This window comes from Schistocerca nitens, chromosome 4 (assembly GCF_023898315.1).
Source record: "Schistocerca nitens isolate TAMUIC-IGC-003100 chromosome 4, iqSchNite1.1, whole genome shotgun sequence".
In the NCBI taxonomy this organism is placed as follows: Eukaryota; Metazoa; Arthropoda; class Insecta; order Orthoptera; family Acrididae; genus Schistocerca; species Schistocerca nitens.
In genome coordinates, this window is record NC_064617.1 from 502,015,092 (window position 1) to 502,034,794 (window position 19,703).

The window sequence follows — 19,703 nt, forward strand, 5'->3', positions numbered from 1 at the left end:
TTAAAACTGGAAGGTTAGAATTTTGCAAGTTGAGACCAAAATAATGTATTGTTGTAGGGGCAGATGGCACCCATAGTCACGGCATTTGTTTGTATCACCAGAATGTAAAGTTGATGATAGGTTGGGCCAGTCTTAGAGTTGACTATAAAGTTCTTTTGGAAGTTATGGTTTGCAGTATTGACAGTTACAGTTGTGTGATCATGGGAAAATGTCAAGTCTGTCCAGGCAAGCAAGCTGCCCTTGATATCAGAAGTATCGGAAGAAGACGATTTAATGCATGACAGTATAGAATATGAACAATGGGTGATACAGTACAAAATGGAAATAGTGACAATTATAAAACCATGAGAAGAATTCTTTGAAGTGTTGGTAGCTATCCTTGAAAACATTAAAATGCACCATTTTATTGCCAAAGCTGAGAGTAAATTTCTAAGACAAAAAGAAAACCGTGGCAGTTGATAAATGTTTAGTTCTTGCTGGCTTTTCTGAAAATTATTCCTTTGTTGCTCAAGATGAAGTACAAGCGACCATTGGGTAAACAAACAGCCCATAGTTCACCCATTTGTGTTCTGTTATAAAGATCAAGATAAACTAAAGAGATACAGTTTTTATGTCATAAGTGGCTACCCTGAACACAACGCTATAGTGGTGCATGCTCTTAAACTATGATTAACAAACTACATGAAACACCACCACCTTTCCATAAGCAAACTGATGTACTACTCTGATGGTGCTGCAACCCAATATAAAAACAAAAACAAAAAAATTATTAACTCCCCTTTCACAAAGAATACCTTAGACTTGATTCAGAATGGCCTTTTTTGCATCGTGCCATGGGAAGAATGTGTGTGATGGTGTCATGGGTATAACAAATCGACCTGTCACAAAAGCTAGTCTGCAGCGGACCTATGAAAACCAGATCTTGACACCTCAAGAAATGTTTAAATTCTGTAAAGAACAGCTAAAAGGGATTATTTATGTTTTTGTGAAATATGAGACAGTACAAGAAATCTATGTGTGTCTTGGAGGAAAGATTCAACACTTGTTAGAAGATTAAAGGCTCCCGATCTTTTCATTGTTTTATACTTCAGTCACACAACTTGCTCAAGTGTAAGTTCACATCAACATCCCCTGATAGTCAACTTCATCAGTATGGACAATTTGTACCACTGACACTTCAAAATAAGGACATAATGGTTTATGGCAAGTAGTGGTGGATTACTGAAGTTGATAATATTGATTGTCAAAACCAAGACATGCAGGTTACATTTTACCACATACCAGGACCAAGATAAAAAGTTTAAAAGGCTCAAGTCTGGATGCCTGTTAAAAATGTACTGAGGAAGCAGTCTCCCCTGTAATTTACAACTGCAACTGGATGAACTTTTAAAATAACTCCCAAACTCAGTGAAGAAATTTCTTCATTGCTCAATGAACGGCGTAGTAAAAACAAGTAAGGTAAGAACGAGATAAGGTAATTAGTTGACTCATATTAAAAAGTGTTCATACATATGTTTAAATTATGTAACTTGTACACTTTATCCATTAGTACAGATATTGCAGATATTATGAAACATATTTTTGATTCATATTGGTAATATTTTTCTTAACTTCTCCTTAAATCTCAAAGATGAAATTTATACTGAAGTATGATATCATAAAGATATATTAAGAGTGTAATTTTCAAATTTTTATCTGGTCCCCTAACAATGATATTGCAGGCCAAAGAATGAAAACATTCAAAACATCTGGTTTTTTTTAAATAGCTTTTTTAAGTATAAGCTTTTCATTGCTGATACTTTATAAAAAGTAGCTGTACTCTGTAGTGTAGTAGAACACAAAATATCAAGGCTGAGAAATTACTCTTTCTTTGGAAAAATACTGTTCAAAAATATAGCCATTAAAATATATTAAGGAATACATTCAACTAGGTACTCGTGGTTTTAATATATAGTACAGTGTGTGCTGAACTACATGCTATTTATTTGAAATGTCTGGAGCATCCCATTACTGAATAATTTAAAAACCACAGATTCTTGTAAGTGCAAAAGAATGCTTTGCCTGAAACAAAAGTGGCCGCTGTTTCTAAATGATAATAATAAAAAAATTTTAAAAATATTTTTGAGTCCACCATATATGAGGGAATTCACCCAGTGAATATAATTTTTTTCTGAGATGGTTAAGCAAGCAGTGCTGAACCACTTGGTATGGATTGGCCCAAAGCAAATATATCTCCCATTGCTATTCATATGTGAAGCGGTTGGCAGAAGAAAGTGCTTACCTTTAGTTTAGTAAGAATTAGTCTGACCACACTATCTTCACCACATGCTGCAAATAAGTCGTACCACACAAACACTTAAAAACACTATTTACTTCATAAAATGACTTCCTATTATACTTATGTTCTTGTCTTAGAATTTAAATAAACATATTACGTGCAGTAATTCAAAATATTCCTTCGTGAGTCAGCACTTTCATCTACCTGTAGCATACCAACCTGGCTCATGTGCCTTTGTGTCTTAAGTCTCATAGAATTTCTGCTATATTTTTCTTTCCTATGCTTATTGATAGTGATGACCTGTTATTCAGTTATGTTTACAACACTGTATAATTTGGTGTTCATTTTCTCTTCAAATTTAATAAGGCACAATTTAGTTTGCTGATCAGCTTATAACACAAGTATGTCTTTGTACAGGTCAGTAAGTGACACAAACTCAAAAGAATGTTTCATCCTTTTCTATGTTGTAGTAATCAAGGAAATAACTGCCTATGGTGGATACTCAGTACAAAATTCGCCAGATTAACACAGTTAGTTAGTTAGTTAGTTAGTTAATTAGTTGATAATTTCATATTCCATGGATCAGTTGTATGATTAATCTTAATGATGTGGAATGAGTCATTTTACGTTCACATTACACATTCATATGTAAATATGGCTACATGCCGAGCCTCAACAAATTAATCATTTGTAGTGCTGTTGTGAGTTAAATATTCTTACCCATCACGTTTTACGCTTGACAAAATTAGAAACTCTTCTGTAGAGTAGTCGTCAAGAAGGAAATTTTTTAAGTTTGTTTTCAGATTTAACCATACTATCTGTCAGACATTTTATGTCATTGTTAGAAGTGATTAAAAAAATTTGGTGTGTACATTGTGCACTTTGTGCACTTCTTTTGTTGCCAAAGACAACCTTAATTTGGACTAATGAATGTCATTTTTTTTCTTCTGGTTGTAATTATGTACACCATTGTTCCTTTTGAACTGGAGGGGTTATTTACAACCAACTTCATGGGGGAACAAATATACTGTGAGGCAGTTGTCAGAATGCATAACTCCCTAAATAGATGTTTACAAGATGACCATGGTTGAGCATGATATACGTTTCTTACCAGATGTTTTTTAGTAATGCACTCTGTCTTTCGTAAAGTTAATCTACCCCCAGAACAGTATTCAATATGACATTATTGAACAGCAAAGTATATCACCTTACTGATTTGTCTCTCCACATGATTTGAAATCATCATAAATGCAAATGTAGCTGAACTAAGATGTTTTAGAAGTTCCACTTTTTAATTTTGTCAATACTGACATTTTAAATTTTTTATGTTTCCACCATAGTTATTATTTTCTCACCAAGTATTACACTAATCGTCGATGTAGTACCTCTAGAAATGCAGAACTGAATATTTTGTATCTGCATGAAATTGAGAGAGAGAGCATTCATCGAAAACCACTTAAAAGAACACTACGAGCAGTACAAATATAAGTTCTGCAAAGAATCAGGATATCAAAAGTAGAAAGAATCAGCCAACAGATACAAGGTTCTGATGATGTTTCAAAGCCTTGCTGGTCAGTTGTAATAAGATTGGAAACAATGGCACAAAAAGTAAAATTAATAACATACAATTAACTGTTAATAATGATGATATCTCTGATCCCCTTCTAGTTAGTAATATTTTTAATAATTAATTCATAGATATTGTCAAAAATGATGTCTCTCTGAAACAGGATATGCAGCACACATTTGAGTCCAGTAACAAACAGAACTGCAGTACACTACCTTGGTAAGCACATATGACATTCTGTAGCTTATTCATAGCCTCAAAAACAAAAAATAGCAGAATTAGATGAAATTTCTCCCTATCTATTGAAGAAATGCAAACATGAACTACCCTCCTCCCCAGGTCCAGGGATTAGAATAGGCCTGAGGTATTCCTGCCTGTCGTAAGAGGCAACTAAAAGGAGTCTCCCACTTTTTGGCCCTATAAGTTCAGGTCCCATTTTATGGTTTGACCTCCAGCTTCTCAAATTCTACAGAAGTGCAGGAAATTTGGGGAAGGACACCTTACGTGGTGCACCTGTTATCCATAGTACCTTTAGATTTGATCTTCTGCACCGTTTCTTGTCATGGCTTTGCATCTCCACCTGCAATTCAACTATTTGCTGACAACACCTTTGGGGATATGTCATCTAATTCTGTTGTCTCCTGTCCTCTTTCGCTCCCATGACAATATTGGATTTCTCTGCACCCAATGTCCAGCACGGTAGCCAGTCCGTTGTGGTGGGGCCCTCATGTAACCATTTGGTGGTAGCCCCCTGACAACACAGGGATCATGCTGCTGATGCCTTATCTGTAAACTCCCCATGTATACCAAGGAGTAGCTGCCTGTCTTCCTGGGTCATCAGGACTCCCAGCAATGGTCATCATGCCAAGTGGCCTTTGCTGTGGCTGGGTTGTGCCCCTTATCAGAGTGGGTGGCATCAGGGTGGATGACCCGCAATGAAGTGGACCAAGTCATCTTTTTCTGGGGACCGAATGGTCCCAGCAGTCTCTAATAAAGGAAAGGTTGATTTCAATGCTGACAGGTGTGACCCCAAATTGTTCCCCTCCCCAGCAACACCTTGGGAGGAACGTAAGGCTTCAGAACAACAGGATCCACCCATATTCGCCTCGTTACTTAGTGTGCAGCAGAACTGATAGGAACTCCTTTCTGGATACAAAGCCTCTGCTTTTTGTTGAATACTTGGAGGATAAGTTTGGGGAAGTGACAGCACTGTCCAAAATGCACAGTGGGTCAGTTGGATTCAGACAGCATTCCCCACCCAGTCCTGCGTGTTACTCGCTTGTGACAAGCTGGGTGATATTTGTGTTTTGGTCACTCGCCATAAAAGCCTCAACATGGTCCAGGGAATTATTTTTCATAGTGACCTCCAATTGCAGACTGATGGTGAGCTGCATGCCAATTTAGAACAATGGGGTGTTCGTTTCGTCCAGTGCATTTACAAGGGAGCCAAAGACAATAGGGTTGTTACCGGTGCCTTCATCTTGGCCTTTGAGGGTGATTTGTTACCTGAAAAGGTTAGGGTGATAGTATACTGCTGTGACGCCAAACCTCATGATCCTCCCCGTATGCAGTACTTTTAAGTGCTGGAAATTCAGGCACATGTTCTCCTGGTGCAATGCAATACCACATGTAGAGACTGCAGACATTTGCTGCATCCGAATACTCCATGTGTGCCTCCTCCCACCTCTCTGAACTGTGGAGACTATCACTCCCCCTGCTCACCAGACTGCCTGGTACTCCAAAAGGAGCGGAAAATTATGGAGGACAAGACCCTGGACAAATATGAAAGGATCATCTAACGTTACTCAGTTTAGCACTCAGGGCTGTCCATCTTCCTCCCCCCCTCCAGCTGGGTGGGGGCAAGTCTTCTTCTGTTGCTCCCAAAGCTCCAACTTTGGGATCATGTGCCCCCCCCCCACCCCCACCCCCAATTGCTGAGGACATTGGTCCCCACCCCAGCTGGAGAAGAAACAGCCTCCTCTAGCTCCTCTCAACCGGAAGGGTTCCCTTGGGACTCTACCTTCCACGCCCCCCACCTGCCCCAGTTGCCAAGTGGACACCAACCAGTGGCTGAAAGAGCCATTGGCTGCTGGTCGAAGGATTTCATAGTCTTCCTCTGTCCCTGAAGCTACTTCCCAAAAGCCCTCCCAGCAAGTCCCTAAGGAGCAGCGAGAGGGCTAACCACCAAAGATGAAGTCCACTAAGGAAAAGGAGCCTACAGTGGCCCCCGCACCAGCACTGCCCCACAGCTCTGTGTCTGAGGACAAGGTGGATATTCTGGCATCCCCTGAGGACCTAGATCTTGCTGATGCCTCGGATGGAATGGTACTGGATGCCAATACTCAGCCGGTGGCGGCAGGTGATCCACCTCCAGTGGAACTACGGCAGTTTTTTCTCCCACCTGGCTGAGTTACATCAACTTTTAAGCGTTACACCTGCATTTTGCATTGTCCTTCAGAAAACCTGGTTTCCTGCAATACGGATCCCCACCCTTTGTGGCTATCGGGGGTACTACAAAAACCATACTGCCTGTGGCAGACCGTCAGGTGGAGTTTGCATCTTTGTCCTTACCTCTGTCTGTAGCGAACTTGTACCCCTTCAAACACCTTTAGGAGCTGTGGCTGTCAGTATGAGGACAATGCAGGAAATTAACATCTGTAACATCTAGCTCCCTCCAGATGGTGATCCACCACCCCATGTATTGGCTGCACTCATTTCGCAACTCCCCCCACCATTTCTCCTGCTGGGTGATTTTGACGCCCATAACCCTTTGTGGGATGGAGCCAAGGTTACTAGCCACGGCAAAGACATTGAGGACCTACTAACTCAACTTGACCTTTGCCTCCTAATACAGGTGCCCCCACATGTGGCACATGGCACATATTCGGCCATTGATCTCTCAGTTTGCAGGCCTAGCTTTCTCCCATCTATCCACTGAAGAGCACATAACGACTTGTGTGGTAGTGACCACTTTCCACTCATCCTGTCCCTACCCCACCATCCCTCACCTCAACACTTGCCCGGGTGGGCTCTTCCCAAGGCTGACTGGGACACTTTCACATCCACTACCACCCCATTGCATGCCACTGTCGATGATATGATTCACACCATCACTAATACCATTATTGCCGCAGCTGAATTGGCAATCCCTTGTTCTTCCAGATGCCCCCAGCAGAAGTCAGTGCGTTGGTGGTCGGCTGAAATTGCTGCGGCCATTAGAGACTGTAGGCTGGCCCTCCAACGTCGTAAGTGTCACCCCTCCCTGGAGAACCTTATTGCCTTCAAACAAGTCCATGCCCTGGTTCGTCTCCACATCAAACAAAGGAAGCAAGAGTGTGGGGAATGCTGTGTCTCCACCATTGGAACACAAACCTCCCACTCCCAGGTTTGGTCGAAGCTCCACCAACTTTATGACTATCAGACCCCTGTAGGTGTACCTGGAATTTCCGCAGATCGAGCTGTATCTGCTGATCCAGACGTAATTGCAGAATGTCTTGTTGAGCATTATCTCGCATCTCTGTGCCTGAGAATTACCAAACCGCCTTTCGTATCCTCAAACAGTGGATGGAATGACTTCTCTTTTCCTCCATGCCACCCTCAGCCATATAATGCTCTCTTCAGTGAGTGGGAATTTGTCAGTGCACTTGCTGACTGCACTGACACATCCCCTAGCCCAGACCAAATCCATTCCCAAATGTTGAAACACTTGTCAGCAGATTCCCAGTGCCACTTCCTTGTTGTCTTCAACCGCATCTGGAGCGATGGCAAATTCCCATCGCAGTGGTAAGAAAGTATTATCATCCCAGTGCTAAAGCCTGGTAAGAACCCACTAGATGTTGATAGCTATCATCCTATCAGCCTCACGTATGGTGAGCTGGCAGCTGTGTTGGCTTCTTGAGTCTTGGGATCTTCTGGCTCCATCCCCAGGCAGTTTTCGCCAAGGGCACTCCACCATCGACAACTTGGTGCACCTGGAGTCTGCCATTCAATCGGCATTATCCTGGCGACAACACCTTACTGCCATCTCTTTCGAACTCACTAAGACCTACAATATCACTTGGCAACACCACATCCTCGCTACTCTGCACAAGTCAGGTCTCAGAGGCCCACTCCCAATTCTTATGCAGAATTTTTTGTCACTCCGCACTTTCAGAGTACGTGTCAGTGCTTCCACAGTGCACCCTATATACAAGAGAATGGGTCCCACAGGGCTCTGTTCCGAGTGTTCCACTCTTTTTAATTGCCATCAGTGGTCTTGCATTAGCAGTAGGATCATCAGTATCTCCCCTCCTATTTGCTGACAGTTTTTGTATTTCCTTCTGCTCCTCTTCTATTGTTGTGGCTGAACGCCAGCTGCAGGGAACTGTACAGAAGGCGCAGTCATGGGCCCTCACTCACAGCTTTCAGTTTTCGACCGCTAAAACTTGCTTCATGCGCTTCTGTCATTGTCGCACTGTCCACCCCCATTCAGAACTTTACCTAGATGACCAGCTACTAGATGTAGTGCAGACTTACCGCTTCCTGGGACTGGTCTTCGACCCCTGCTTAACTTGGCTTCCCCATCTTCGTCAGCTTAAGGGGACCATACTGTGGCTCAAGTCGAAAAAAATCAATTTCTGGTTTTCATCATATTTTGATAGATTAAGGTTTTATTTAAGTACTCTGAAAAGGATTTTGCTAAAAAAATTTGTTTTCGAGCATTTAAAGAGCATTTTCCTACCACGCGTGTTTATGTGCCACGCCCACTTTTCTGTTACCCACTTTTCTGCATATATTTTAGATCTTTATATCCCCTACATTGCACATTGTTGTTTTTTTTTCTTCTTCCCCCTCCCTCTCCCGAGTGTGCTGGCTCTCCTTGTAATGCAACGGTTGGTATTCTTTTGTTTCTGCTGTTTGTAATCAACACGCTTTCAAACATGCGGTTAGTTTTGTTCAAGTGTGATTGCGAGTAGTTGTTATACTTACGTTTGCAGTGCTTGTTTACTTGTGTTTTGTTGTGTTTATTGAAGATGACGAAACATAAAGGCATTTTCAAGAAACGACAATTAGAGGAAACAAGTTTAGAAAGCCTTCTGTACAAGAGGTTAACAGATACACCAGACAAAAACCTTTGGGTATCGTCTTATTAAGGAGACTGTTGAAGTCATTGTTTATAACACCTACATTAAAGACTGGCATGCATTTGATGAGGGAACTGTTAAGCACAGATTTGTGAAGCACGCATTGAAGAATGTGACACTGATGTCTGCATTGTAAAGTAAGTCAGACTTGAGGGTTTGGATTTGAGTGTGCAAAAATATGCAAAAGTACATCAATATGTTAAGTACTTCTAAATTTGCAGTGTTGAGGGAGGGGTCAGTGATAGTAAACAGAGGACTTCTTGTAATATTCTGGTTTCTGTCAAACCCTCTTTTTTTCCAGACAACGATCTCATTTAAGCTAGTCAGGAAATTACTTTTGAATACATTATGGGAAAGGCAGTGATCAAAGTCTTACAAATATTTACTATTAAAAACAGTCTTGATCACGATTTATTTATCAAGGTGACCAGTTTCGACCACTACTGTGGTCATCTTCAGACCATTGAGTAGGAACCTCTTTCTGTTGGAGAATCACTACGCAACTCAGTAGTGATTCTCCAACAGAAAGAGGTTCCTACTCAATGGTCTGAACATGACCACAGTAGTGGTCGAAACCGGTCACCTTGATAAATAAATCGTGATCAAGACTGTTTTTAATAGTAAATACTAGTCAGAAAAGATTATGATTTGAATATTTTCTTACTGTACAAAATGTAATAAATGCTTTAGTAGTGGAAACACTAGTCAGAAAAGATTATGATTTGAATATTTTCTTATTGTACAAAATGTAATAAATTCTTTAGTTGTGGAAACACATTATTGAAACAGATTTCAACTTGACTTTTCACTGATAATGTGTTCTGCTTATTTAGTTGTCGACAGTTGAGTTTGTATCATTTTTCCCCCATACAATAATTAAAACCACACATTCAGAATTATTTTACTAGGCTTATAGTTTGAAAGTAGAGTTACAAAATAGTTTCTAGTGTATAGAATAACAACTCCATTCAAACCTAATCAGAAAGAATGGAGACTATGTGCAAGAAAAAAGCAGGATAGCAATACATAATTTCTTGAATTCTGTATAAAAAAATAATATATTATTTGTGTGCTTGTGTGTGTCTGGGAGGGAGAGGGGAGTATTCAGTATTATTTTCACATATAACACACGTCTTATATCAACAGTGTATGCTATTCAGTCCATATGCAACAAAGATACCAAATAAAGCTCCCAGAATGTAGGTATTTATTTGATTTACACACATCAAAAGAAGTTATGCATCACCCGGTTTCCAGAACTCCTGAAGGTAGACTTTGACTGTGGATATTGTATTTTTTTTTTTCTTTCTTCCTTCCATGTATACCGCCACAGCTTAGTTTAGTAATTTGCTGATAGTCAGCACTAGTCACAAGCGTGGGGAGTGCAGGTGCCGTGCAACAGAATGGGACAGCTGTTTCATGAAATGGCCTCCCCAATCACTAGATCCCACCCTGTGTGACTTTTTTCTGTGGGGACACATTAAAGATCTGGTGTTTGTACCGCCTCTACCATGTGATGTAGCAGAGCTCTGGGAGAGAACACGGGAAGTGACTGCCACAGTCAACGATGCCATGCTGGGACGGGTATTGCAAGAATTCAATTACCGTATTGACATCTGCTGGGTTACTCATGGTTTGCATATCAAATGTTTCTAAGTCCGCAGCTCGTGGACTTGCGGTAGTGTTCTCGCTTCCCGCACACGGGGTCCCGGGTTCAACTCCCAGTGGGGTCGGGGATCTTTCCTGACTAGAGATGACAGGGTGTTGTTGTGTCATCTTCATCATCATCATTCATCCCCATTGCGGTTGGAGGAAGGCAATGGCAAACTACCTCCACAAGGATCTTGCCTAGTACAGCGGTGCGGGTCTCCCACATCGTCCCCTATGCTCCTCGGAGTATGGGACCTCATCATCATCATCATCATCATCATTATTATTGTATCACAGACACAGTCCCTTCAACTGTTCAGGGATGTCACTAAACCCGCCCAAAGATGTAAACAGCCATGCATGAGCAGTGCCTATTAGAGAGAGGGGGTCCGACAACCCATCAGTTCCAGTCATTCCATCAACAAGGAGGTACACGGCTCGCGTTGTCTGTAGTTCAACCATACCTTGACAGTCAGTACTGCGGTTTGATTGCATCTGCATTGTTACCTTGTGCCAGGAAGGGCTTTCAACAAGGGAAGTGTCCAGGCATCTTGGAGTGAACCAAAGCAATGTTGTTCGGATATATAGGAGATACAGAGAGACAGGAACTGTCGATGACATGCCTCGCTCAGGCCGCCCAAGGGCTACTACTGCAGTGGATGACCGCTACCTACGGATTGTGGCTCAGAGGAACCCTGACAGTAACACCACCATGTTGAATAATGCTTTCTGTACAGCCACAAAACTTCGTGTTACGACTCAAATTGTGCGCAGTAGGCTGCATGATGTGCAACTTCATTCCCAACGTCCATGGCAAGGTCCATCTTTGCAATCACGACACCATTCAGCGTGGTACAGATGGGCCTGACAACATGCCAAATAGACTGCTCAGGATTGACGTCATGTTCTCTTCACCAATGAGTGTTGCATATGCCTTCAACCAGACAATCGTCGGAGACGTGTTCGGAGGCAACCCGGTCAGGCTGAATGCCTTAGACACACTGTCCAGCGAGGGCAGCAAGGTGAAGGTTCCTTGCTGTTTTGGGGTGGCATTATGTGGGGCCGACGTACACCGCTGGTGGTCATGGAAGGCGCTGTAATGGCTGTATGATATGTGAATGCCATCCTCCAACCGATAATGCAACCATATCTGCAGCGTATTGGCAAGGCATTTGTCTTCATGGGCGACAATTTGTGCCCTCATCGTGCACATCTTGTGAATGACTTCCTTCAGGATAATGAAATCGCTCAACTAGAGTGGCCAGCATTTTCTCCAGATATGAACCCTATCAAACATGCATGGCATGGATTAAAAAAGGGCTGTTTATGGACGACGTGACCCACCAACCACACTGAGGGATCTACGTTGAATCACCGTTGAGGAGTGGAGCAGTCTGGACCAGCAATGCCTTGATGAACTAGTGGATAGTATGTCACGACAAATACAGGTATGCATTAATGCAAAAGGTCATGCTACTGGGTATTAGAGGTACTGGTGTTGGTGTGTACAGCAATCTGGACCACCACCTCTGAAGGTCTCACTGTACGGTGGTACAACATGCGATGTGAGGTTTTCATGAGCAATATGAAGGGCGGAAATGATGTTTATGTTGATCTCTATTCCAATTTTCTGTACAGGTTCTGGAACTCTCTGAACTGAGGTGATTCAAAACTTTTTTGGTGTGTGTATTTGCCACTGACAACCCACTTGCTTACAAAATTACAAAAATAAAAATTTGGACAGCCCGTCTTTAGAGAAATCAGCTGTATATAAATTCAGTACTACAGCATTACTTTAATTTAGTGACCTGGGTAATCACATACCGTATTTACTCTAATCTAAGCCGCACTCAATTCTAAGCCGCACCTGAAAAATGAGACTCGAAATCAAGGAAAAAAAATTTTCCCAAATCTAAGCCGCACCTGAAATTTGAGATTCGAAATTCAAAGGGAGAGAAAAGTTTTAGGCCGCACCTCCAAATTGAAACAAAGTTGGTCCATTGTAATATGAGACACAATTTAGGTCAAATGAATGATGATACAGCTACAGTAGTTTGGTTCGAGTCATAAGCTTAGCAGTTAAGCTTTACCAGGTAGCCATTGCTATGTGTCAGGCGCTCCATCCGTATTTATACGGGTACCCTTCCTTTTCCGCGTGCTTCGTCTGGTTTTGTGTCATGCATTGTTTGTCGCATTCTGATGATGAGTGTTTATGGCCTGTCGCTGTTTGTGGCGTGGCTTGCTTTTGTGCGTCCTACCGCCGCTTAAAAAAAAAAAAAAAAAGAGATTGTTACTTACACTGCTGCTTTCTTTGATAATGATCAACAAGAACCAAATAATAGACTGCGTATAATTGAAGATGTTCTGAACGAGAGTTTAGCGAAAAATTTTCTTCGTTTGAAAATCTTTGCAGACGCCTCTTCAGTACGTTACATTCTGCACAGAAATTAGTCATCTTAGATACAAAAATCTAGTCAATTGCCGTGCTTCATTTCTGACTGTATCACTATTACTATACGAGTATAAACATGACATGATATGTATATTCTTCCGCGTTTGCTGTTGTCTCACTCTAGTTTTGTAGTTTATTAGGCAGACAGAATTTAAATGAGATAGCAGCAAACACGAAAGAACACATGGCAAAATGTTTATATTCGTATTATTCTTATGGTGAAGAGAATACTGCATGTGATTCACAATTCATAAAAGTTCCTGTTAGCAACCATGTCTTCTCACAGGTAGGAAAAAATTCAGAACGTAGAGTTGGCCGTATTGACAAGCATCCCTAACAGTCTTGCCAGTCGGATTTTCGTAGTACATTGAAACGCTGCAACATTCAAAGATGAACAATATGGAATTTGTATTTACTTCGATGGATAATGTATGAAAATGCAGTGGTGGAAACTCAGGGCGGAGGAAAAAAAGCTCGTCTTCCACCTTTTTTTTTTTTAAATTTATTTACTGACGCAGAGGTTTTGGCGCCAGTATTTATCTTTGTGCCTGCAAAGCATGACTGTGTAACGCTACATATATTCGACGGCAGAAGTTAGGTGTGGCGGCACCTACCAACATTTTTCAGAAGTTCCGCTTACTTTGCACTCGATTCTAAGCCACAGGCGGTTTTTTGGATTACAAAAACCGGAAAAAAAGTGTGTCTTAGATTCGAGTAAATATGATAATATTTTAAACTGAAAATATACCTAATTGAAAATTCCCACTGGTTGTTGACAGCTTTGAAATTGATAGTAATAGTGACTGTTCAGCAGTTAATATTCTGTTCATGAATGAGGATCGTGGAATACAAATTATGGAAATAAAAACACAAACTACAATAATGAGTCAATATGAAGAATTTCACCTGTAATCAAACAAATCATTTACTACATAATTTTTTCGCAGTCTATACTTACACTATTTGAGTCCAGTGCTCTTGTGTAGTTCTTAAAACTTCTTCTGCTGTGTTTATAATTTCATATTTTGAATCAAACATTTTATTTCGTCCATATCAAATAGTTTCACCATTGCTTGCTTTCTTGCAGGGCACTCAGTAAGATTATTAGGACAAAAGAAAGAAGGTGGCAAGAAAAAAGGTGGAGCTTCTTTACTGCTTCCCAAAATACGGAAAAACCCACTTATAGAAATAATACCTATTAACACTGGTTGTTTAAATCAGTGCACTTACTGCAAGACAAAACATGCAAGAGGCGAGCTTGCAAGTTATTCGCCAGGTAAAGTAATAGCAGATGTCATGGCTCCATATTTTATCTTAAGTTCTGTAAATTATGTTTAAATTTAGTAATTTTTGTTTGTTTAATTGGAAACAGTGAAACAGTGTTAATACAACAAAATTTGCCTGCAGTTCATTTCCTTTGTGTATTCATAGGTGAATGTGATTTGTAATTGTGTGTGTTGTAGTTACTAAGAGTTGATACAAAATGCATTCTTAAGCATGGATATAGTTGATTCTTCTGTAATGAAAATATCTTCTGGAAATAATTTTTAAAATATTGTTTCTTAAAAGCCATTTTGCAGTTGCCATAAACAGGTCCTCAGTTTTATTTTGGTGATAATGAATGATACTGTAGATCTTAGATGTTTGTAGATATGGGCCATATTTATTAATATATTAGCCAGGAAAATGTGTTAAGAAAACCTAGATTATCCAGTGGCCATAAATTGACCATAATCAATCTGCAGTATAATAAGAAAATTCCAATACAGTTGTGTTGCTACATCCTTAAAGCATTATTAACCAATGGAAAATCCAGGATGGAATAATGACAACACCATGAAAAGGATAGATTGATATTCACCATATAGTGGAGATATTGAGTCACAGACAGGCACAACAAAAAGATCGCTAAAAAATTAAGCTTTTGGCCAAAAAGCCTTCTTCTGAATAAAATAACATATGCACACACACACTTTCATGCAAATACAATTCTCTCTCTCTCTCTCTCACACACACACACACACACACACACACACACACACACACACACAAATACTGTCTCCGGCTGCTGAGCGTGATTTTTGTTATTCTCTATTTTAAATTGTAAACACACTTTTCTGAAGGTGGTGTTGAGCAAATCACTGTTGCTGAGTAAGGCCATTATGTCAATGATGAATCTCGTGGAAGTCGACCGAGATTGCTTGTTGTTCCAAAAAACATTGATGCTGCGTGCAAAATGATTAAAGAGGATTGGTATGTGAATTACCAAGAGATAAGGCATCTGTTGGCATATCAAACACAGCAGTACATTCAAATCTTCGTGAAGATTTAGCTGTGGAAAAAGATATGTTCCCATGGAATTCTGTACAATTTCACTCACTCCAAACCCCCTTCAAGAGGGCCCAAAACATTTTCATGGATATGTCAGGGGCAAACGTGGGGCCCTGAGGTATTGCAGTATTTTTCTCCTCATTTCTCGTGCTGTAGCGCCTTCCCTTCTCTCTCTCTCTCTCTCTCTCTCTCTCTCTCTCTCTCTCTCTCTCCTTGGCAAAAAGTATTGTATCAGTCTTAAAGGGCCCCTGCTGGAACTAAAGTGGCTCATCGTGAGGAGAAAGAAAAAAAAAAACCTTCATACACACTAATTACTCAATGGCCTCCTTCCACCACAATACACTGTGAACGACTTACCAGAACAACATGCCAATTGTATTGTTCTATTTGGAGTAGCATCGGTTTGCTCAATTTGCTCTTTAAAATCATCCAGTTTTTCTGGCCATGCAGTGTAAACTCTGTTCTTGAGAGTCTAGAGATTGAGATGGAAAGTCGCCACTCCCTCTTCATCCTATGCATCTGACAGAGAATTTTTGATTGAGAAATGCCCTCGCAACATTGCGAAAATGAGGTGGCCATCCTGTTGAAAGTAATAATCTTCATTTTCCAAAAAATCATTAAGACCAGGAGTTATCATAAAGAACATTTCTAAGTAGAGTCATCTGTGACTGTGTTCTCAGAGATGTACGATTCCTTCCATGGGAGTATGACTTAGATAAAAGATGCACAGTAGGAATAAAACTGTGTTAGAGTAATTGAAAATTTGCTCATGTATAGACAATAAAGGACATTGGGAGAAATAGTAGTTGTTTTAAACGAGTGTAAGAGGGGAGGGGGGCAGAAAGGAGAGACTCAAACTTAACAATAATTACTTTCAGTACTAAGTGTCAATAGCTGAAAAACATAGAAGAAAGAATAAAAAGCTTCCCTGACACATAATAAACAGCGTATACCCCCTGGGTTGTTCCAGATGGCAAGCACCTAAAGTAGTATACTCAACCAACATATGCAGAGTATTCATTTAGCAATAATGTGTTGATGAGGATGGCGATTGATTAGTGCTGCCAGCTGTCTGTCACTGTGATCTTTGCGCATGCTTAAACAACTACATGTGTTACAGGGAGTGGAGATCTTAGCTTAACCATATAGATCCCAAGAGTAGCCCAAACTTATATATTATGTTCATTCTCAAGGTGTACAACTTACTGATTGGGGGAGGACAACTGTTAAGGTGAAACAGTTGTTAAAAGACAACCCCTGGGGCGTGTGCTGCCCAGTGCCAAGCAAGGCTCTGCATGAGTGGTTTGCATAGATCCCTAGATGTTTTAAGAGAAGTTTTCAGGTGTTTTTTTAAGGAAAAAGCTCCCAGCGGTATGGGGAGGAAAAAGATGCCCAAATAGATGAGATCTCATAAAGCTTCCTTTAGTGACAATAACAGAACATGTACCATAATACAGAATATGTTTATAATTGTAAAACATGTGGAAGGTCCATTTGAAAATTCTCTTCATATTTTACAAACAACGTTTTGGCTCTGGCTGTTCTGTTGGAATCTATTAAGTTACTGTGAAAACGTATTCTTCTCATCAACAGAGCAACTTTATGAAAGTTAAAAAGCTTGGTCAATACCCATTTTAAATTAAACAATAAAAACTCCAGGCTGGAATGTCAACAACATTAGGAAAAGACAGGCACAAAAAAAAGATCATTCGTTACACATTTTGTTTTTGGCCAAAGCCTTTTTCAGAAAAGAAAACACACACATTTACACAGGCAAGCACTCCTCACCTGCATATGACTGCCATCTTCAGCAGATTGGTCCGGAATGCAGCTGTCATGGTGAACAAAAGCAGCAAAGCAGCAGTCAGAAGTGAAGGGGGGGGGGGATAGCAGGATATGGGGGAGAAAGGGGGGGGGGGAGGGAATGCTGTCTGGTGAAGTGCTCAGGAGGGCTAGATAGATCCATTACAAGAATGCCAGGCCAGGGTGTATACAACCCTGGAGATCCAGGAAAAACCCGGGAATTTTTTCATCTGGGAGAAAACCACAGGAATTTTTTAGAATTCCAGCAATTTTTCATTGTTTTAGTTTTTAGTTAAATTTTTGTAATTTTGATTGATAAGAACCGATACTCTACCATAGGATATTACTGTATCCTGGTATTGCAGAATAATACTTCAACAATAAAACATAAAAGAGAGAGAAAAACGATAACTTAAATTGCAAAGGAAATGTGCCGTATATAACGACACACTGTGCTCATGCTGCCAACAGCAAAAGGTGTCAAAGGCTTTAGGAATACTATGCAATGCTTCATAACAACAAATTGCCTCCGATGAGTGTGAAGTCACATCTGTTTACATTAGATTCGTTTTAGCAGTTACGAGCGGGCCCATGCGCTTGCGCACTCGAGTCTCGTTTGACTAGTAGATTCTCCCACTTCTGGCTACAGGAATGTGGCTGTTGGCTGTACAAGCAGTCGCAGCAAGCAGCTAGGTGCTACCGGAAAAAGGAGGTGCCAAGTTCAAATTCTTGTTTCACAAAGCGCCTAGTATCCAGCGCACGTTGGTCTATCAATTATTCATACGATTTTGAAACCCATCCCTGTTGGTTTTTGAACATTTTTGAATGCATTCTTAGTTGATTTCTGAATGAATCGTAAGTTGATTTTTGAATGTGTGCATAGTGTACATGATGTCTTTGTCAGGAGAATCCTGGTCGCATCTAGAAATGAACTTTCCGCAGACAAAAGGAGACAGGGCTATACGAGCTGAGCAGAGTAAAGCCGAACAGATAAATGCCAATCGCTGTCTGATTATGTGATTGATTGGGTTTGCGAATGATCAGCATTCTTATAATTACTAGCGAAGTCCATAGATTCAGACTACCAGAATGGAAATAAACGACTAACAGGAATAACAGATGAGAAAGATCACATATGATCTTCTCGATGTATCCAAGAAAATGAAATTTTGAAAGAAAATTTTTGGCCAGATTGCTACACTAGCAAGGCTCAGTTGCACAGTCCCGCTTAAGTTCTATTCTGAACATAACGTGGAAAACGCGTTGTACCAACATGTAACAATGCCTAACCGGAGAATAATCGCGGGATAACTAAACCTGTGATTCTGGCAGGGTTATTGAAGTTAGTCGGCGAACAAATTTTGACAATGGCAGGAATAGCTACAGAATTGTTGATGACAAGATTGTTTGTTAGAATGAGGAAGGAGAAGAAACAGGGACATCACACAAATTATGGAAAAATAAGACGAGTCCAAATTTATATAAAAATTTCGTCATACTACTTTTCGATCTCATGCTTGAGAAACTGGTGCGTATGAATGAAATGTGAAACTATTTCCTAACATAAAGCTTTTTGCTTGTAGTGGACCTAATAGGCATTTGATATTGGTACTTCGTGACTTATATTCTGTAGTGTTATAAAAATGACCATTTGTGGCAAAACAGTCTCGTTTATTTGGTGTGTGTTACAAAATTGTTGCAATATTAGAAAGGCCTATTTTGTTTTATCAAGCAGACAGTGACAAAATAGACGTAATCAGATCGAGAAACTACACCAGTGTTGGGTATTATTTGTATTAACATCTTTTTCACTATCAAATAACAACATTTTGATTTTTCATGTAGCAAAACGTTTGACGAACTTTGATGAGGTAATAGATTCGTTCACAGAAAGGAAAGCATGCCATGTAAAGCTGTAGCACGATTAAAGAAAGCACATTGAAGAAATGTGTACTTTCTTACTTGTCTCTTTATTGGTTTTATGTATCCTATATTTAATTTTATGTCACACAAAATAACAAGTTATTGTTCTCTCGATTACAAATAATCCCATTCGCTATATATATACATATATATATATAGATAGATAGATAGATAGATAGATAGTTGCCTCATCAGGAAAGAGGGAAGGAGAGGGAAAGACGAAAGGATGTGGGTTTTAAGGGAGAGGGTAAGGAGTCATTCCAATCCCGGGAGCGGAAAGACTTACCTTAGGGGGAAAAAAGGACAGGTATACACTCGCACACACACACACATATCCATCCACACATACAGACACAAGCATATATATATATATATATATATATATATATATATATATATATATATATATGAATATAACAGAGGGAAACATTCCACGTGGAAAAAATATATCTAAAAAGAAAGATGATGAGACTTACCAAACAAAAGCGCTGGCAGGTCGATAGACACACAAACAAACACAAATATACACACAAAATTCAAGCTTTCGCAACAAACTGTTGCCTCATCAGGAAAGAG

At 40.2% G+C, this 19,703-nt stretch overlaps 1 protein-coding gene across 2 annotated transcripts in view; it reads left to right on the top strand.

The window, feature by feature from the left end:
• The window catches only part of LOC126251342 (threonylcarbamoyladenosine tRNA methylthiotransferase), a 135,707-nt gene that overhangs the window by 77,103 nt on the left and 38,901 nt on the right, over positions 1-19,703 (top strand). For both annotated transcript variants that reach the window (XM_049951706.1, XM_049951707.1), the window contains one exon: positions 14,158-14,346. In XM_049951706.1, coding sequence (XP_049807663.1) covers positions 14,158-14,346 — 189 coding nt within the window. The remainder of the gene's footprint in view (positions 1-14,157; positions 14,347-19,703) is intronic.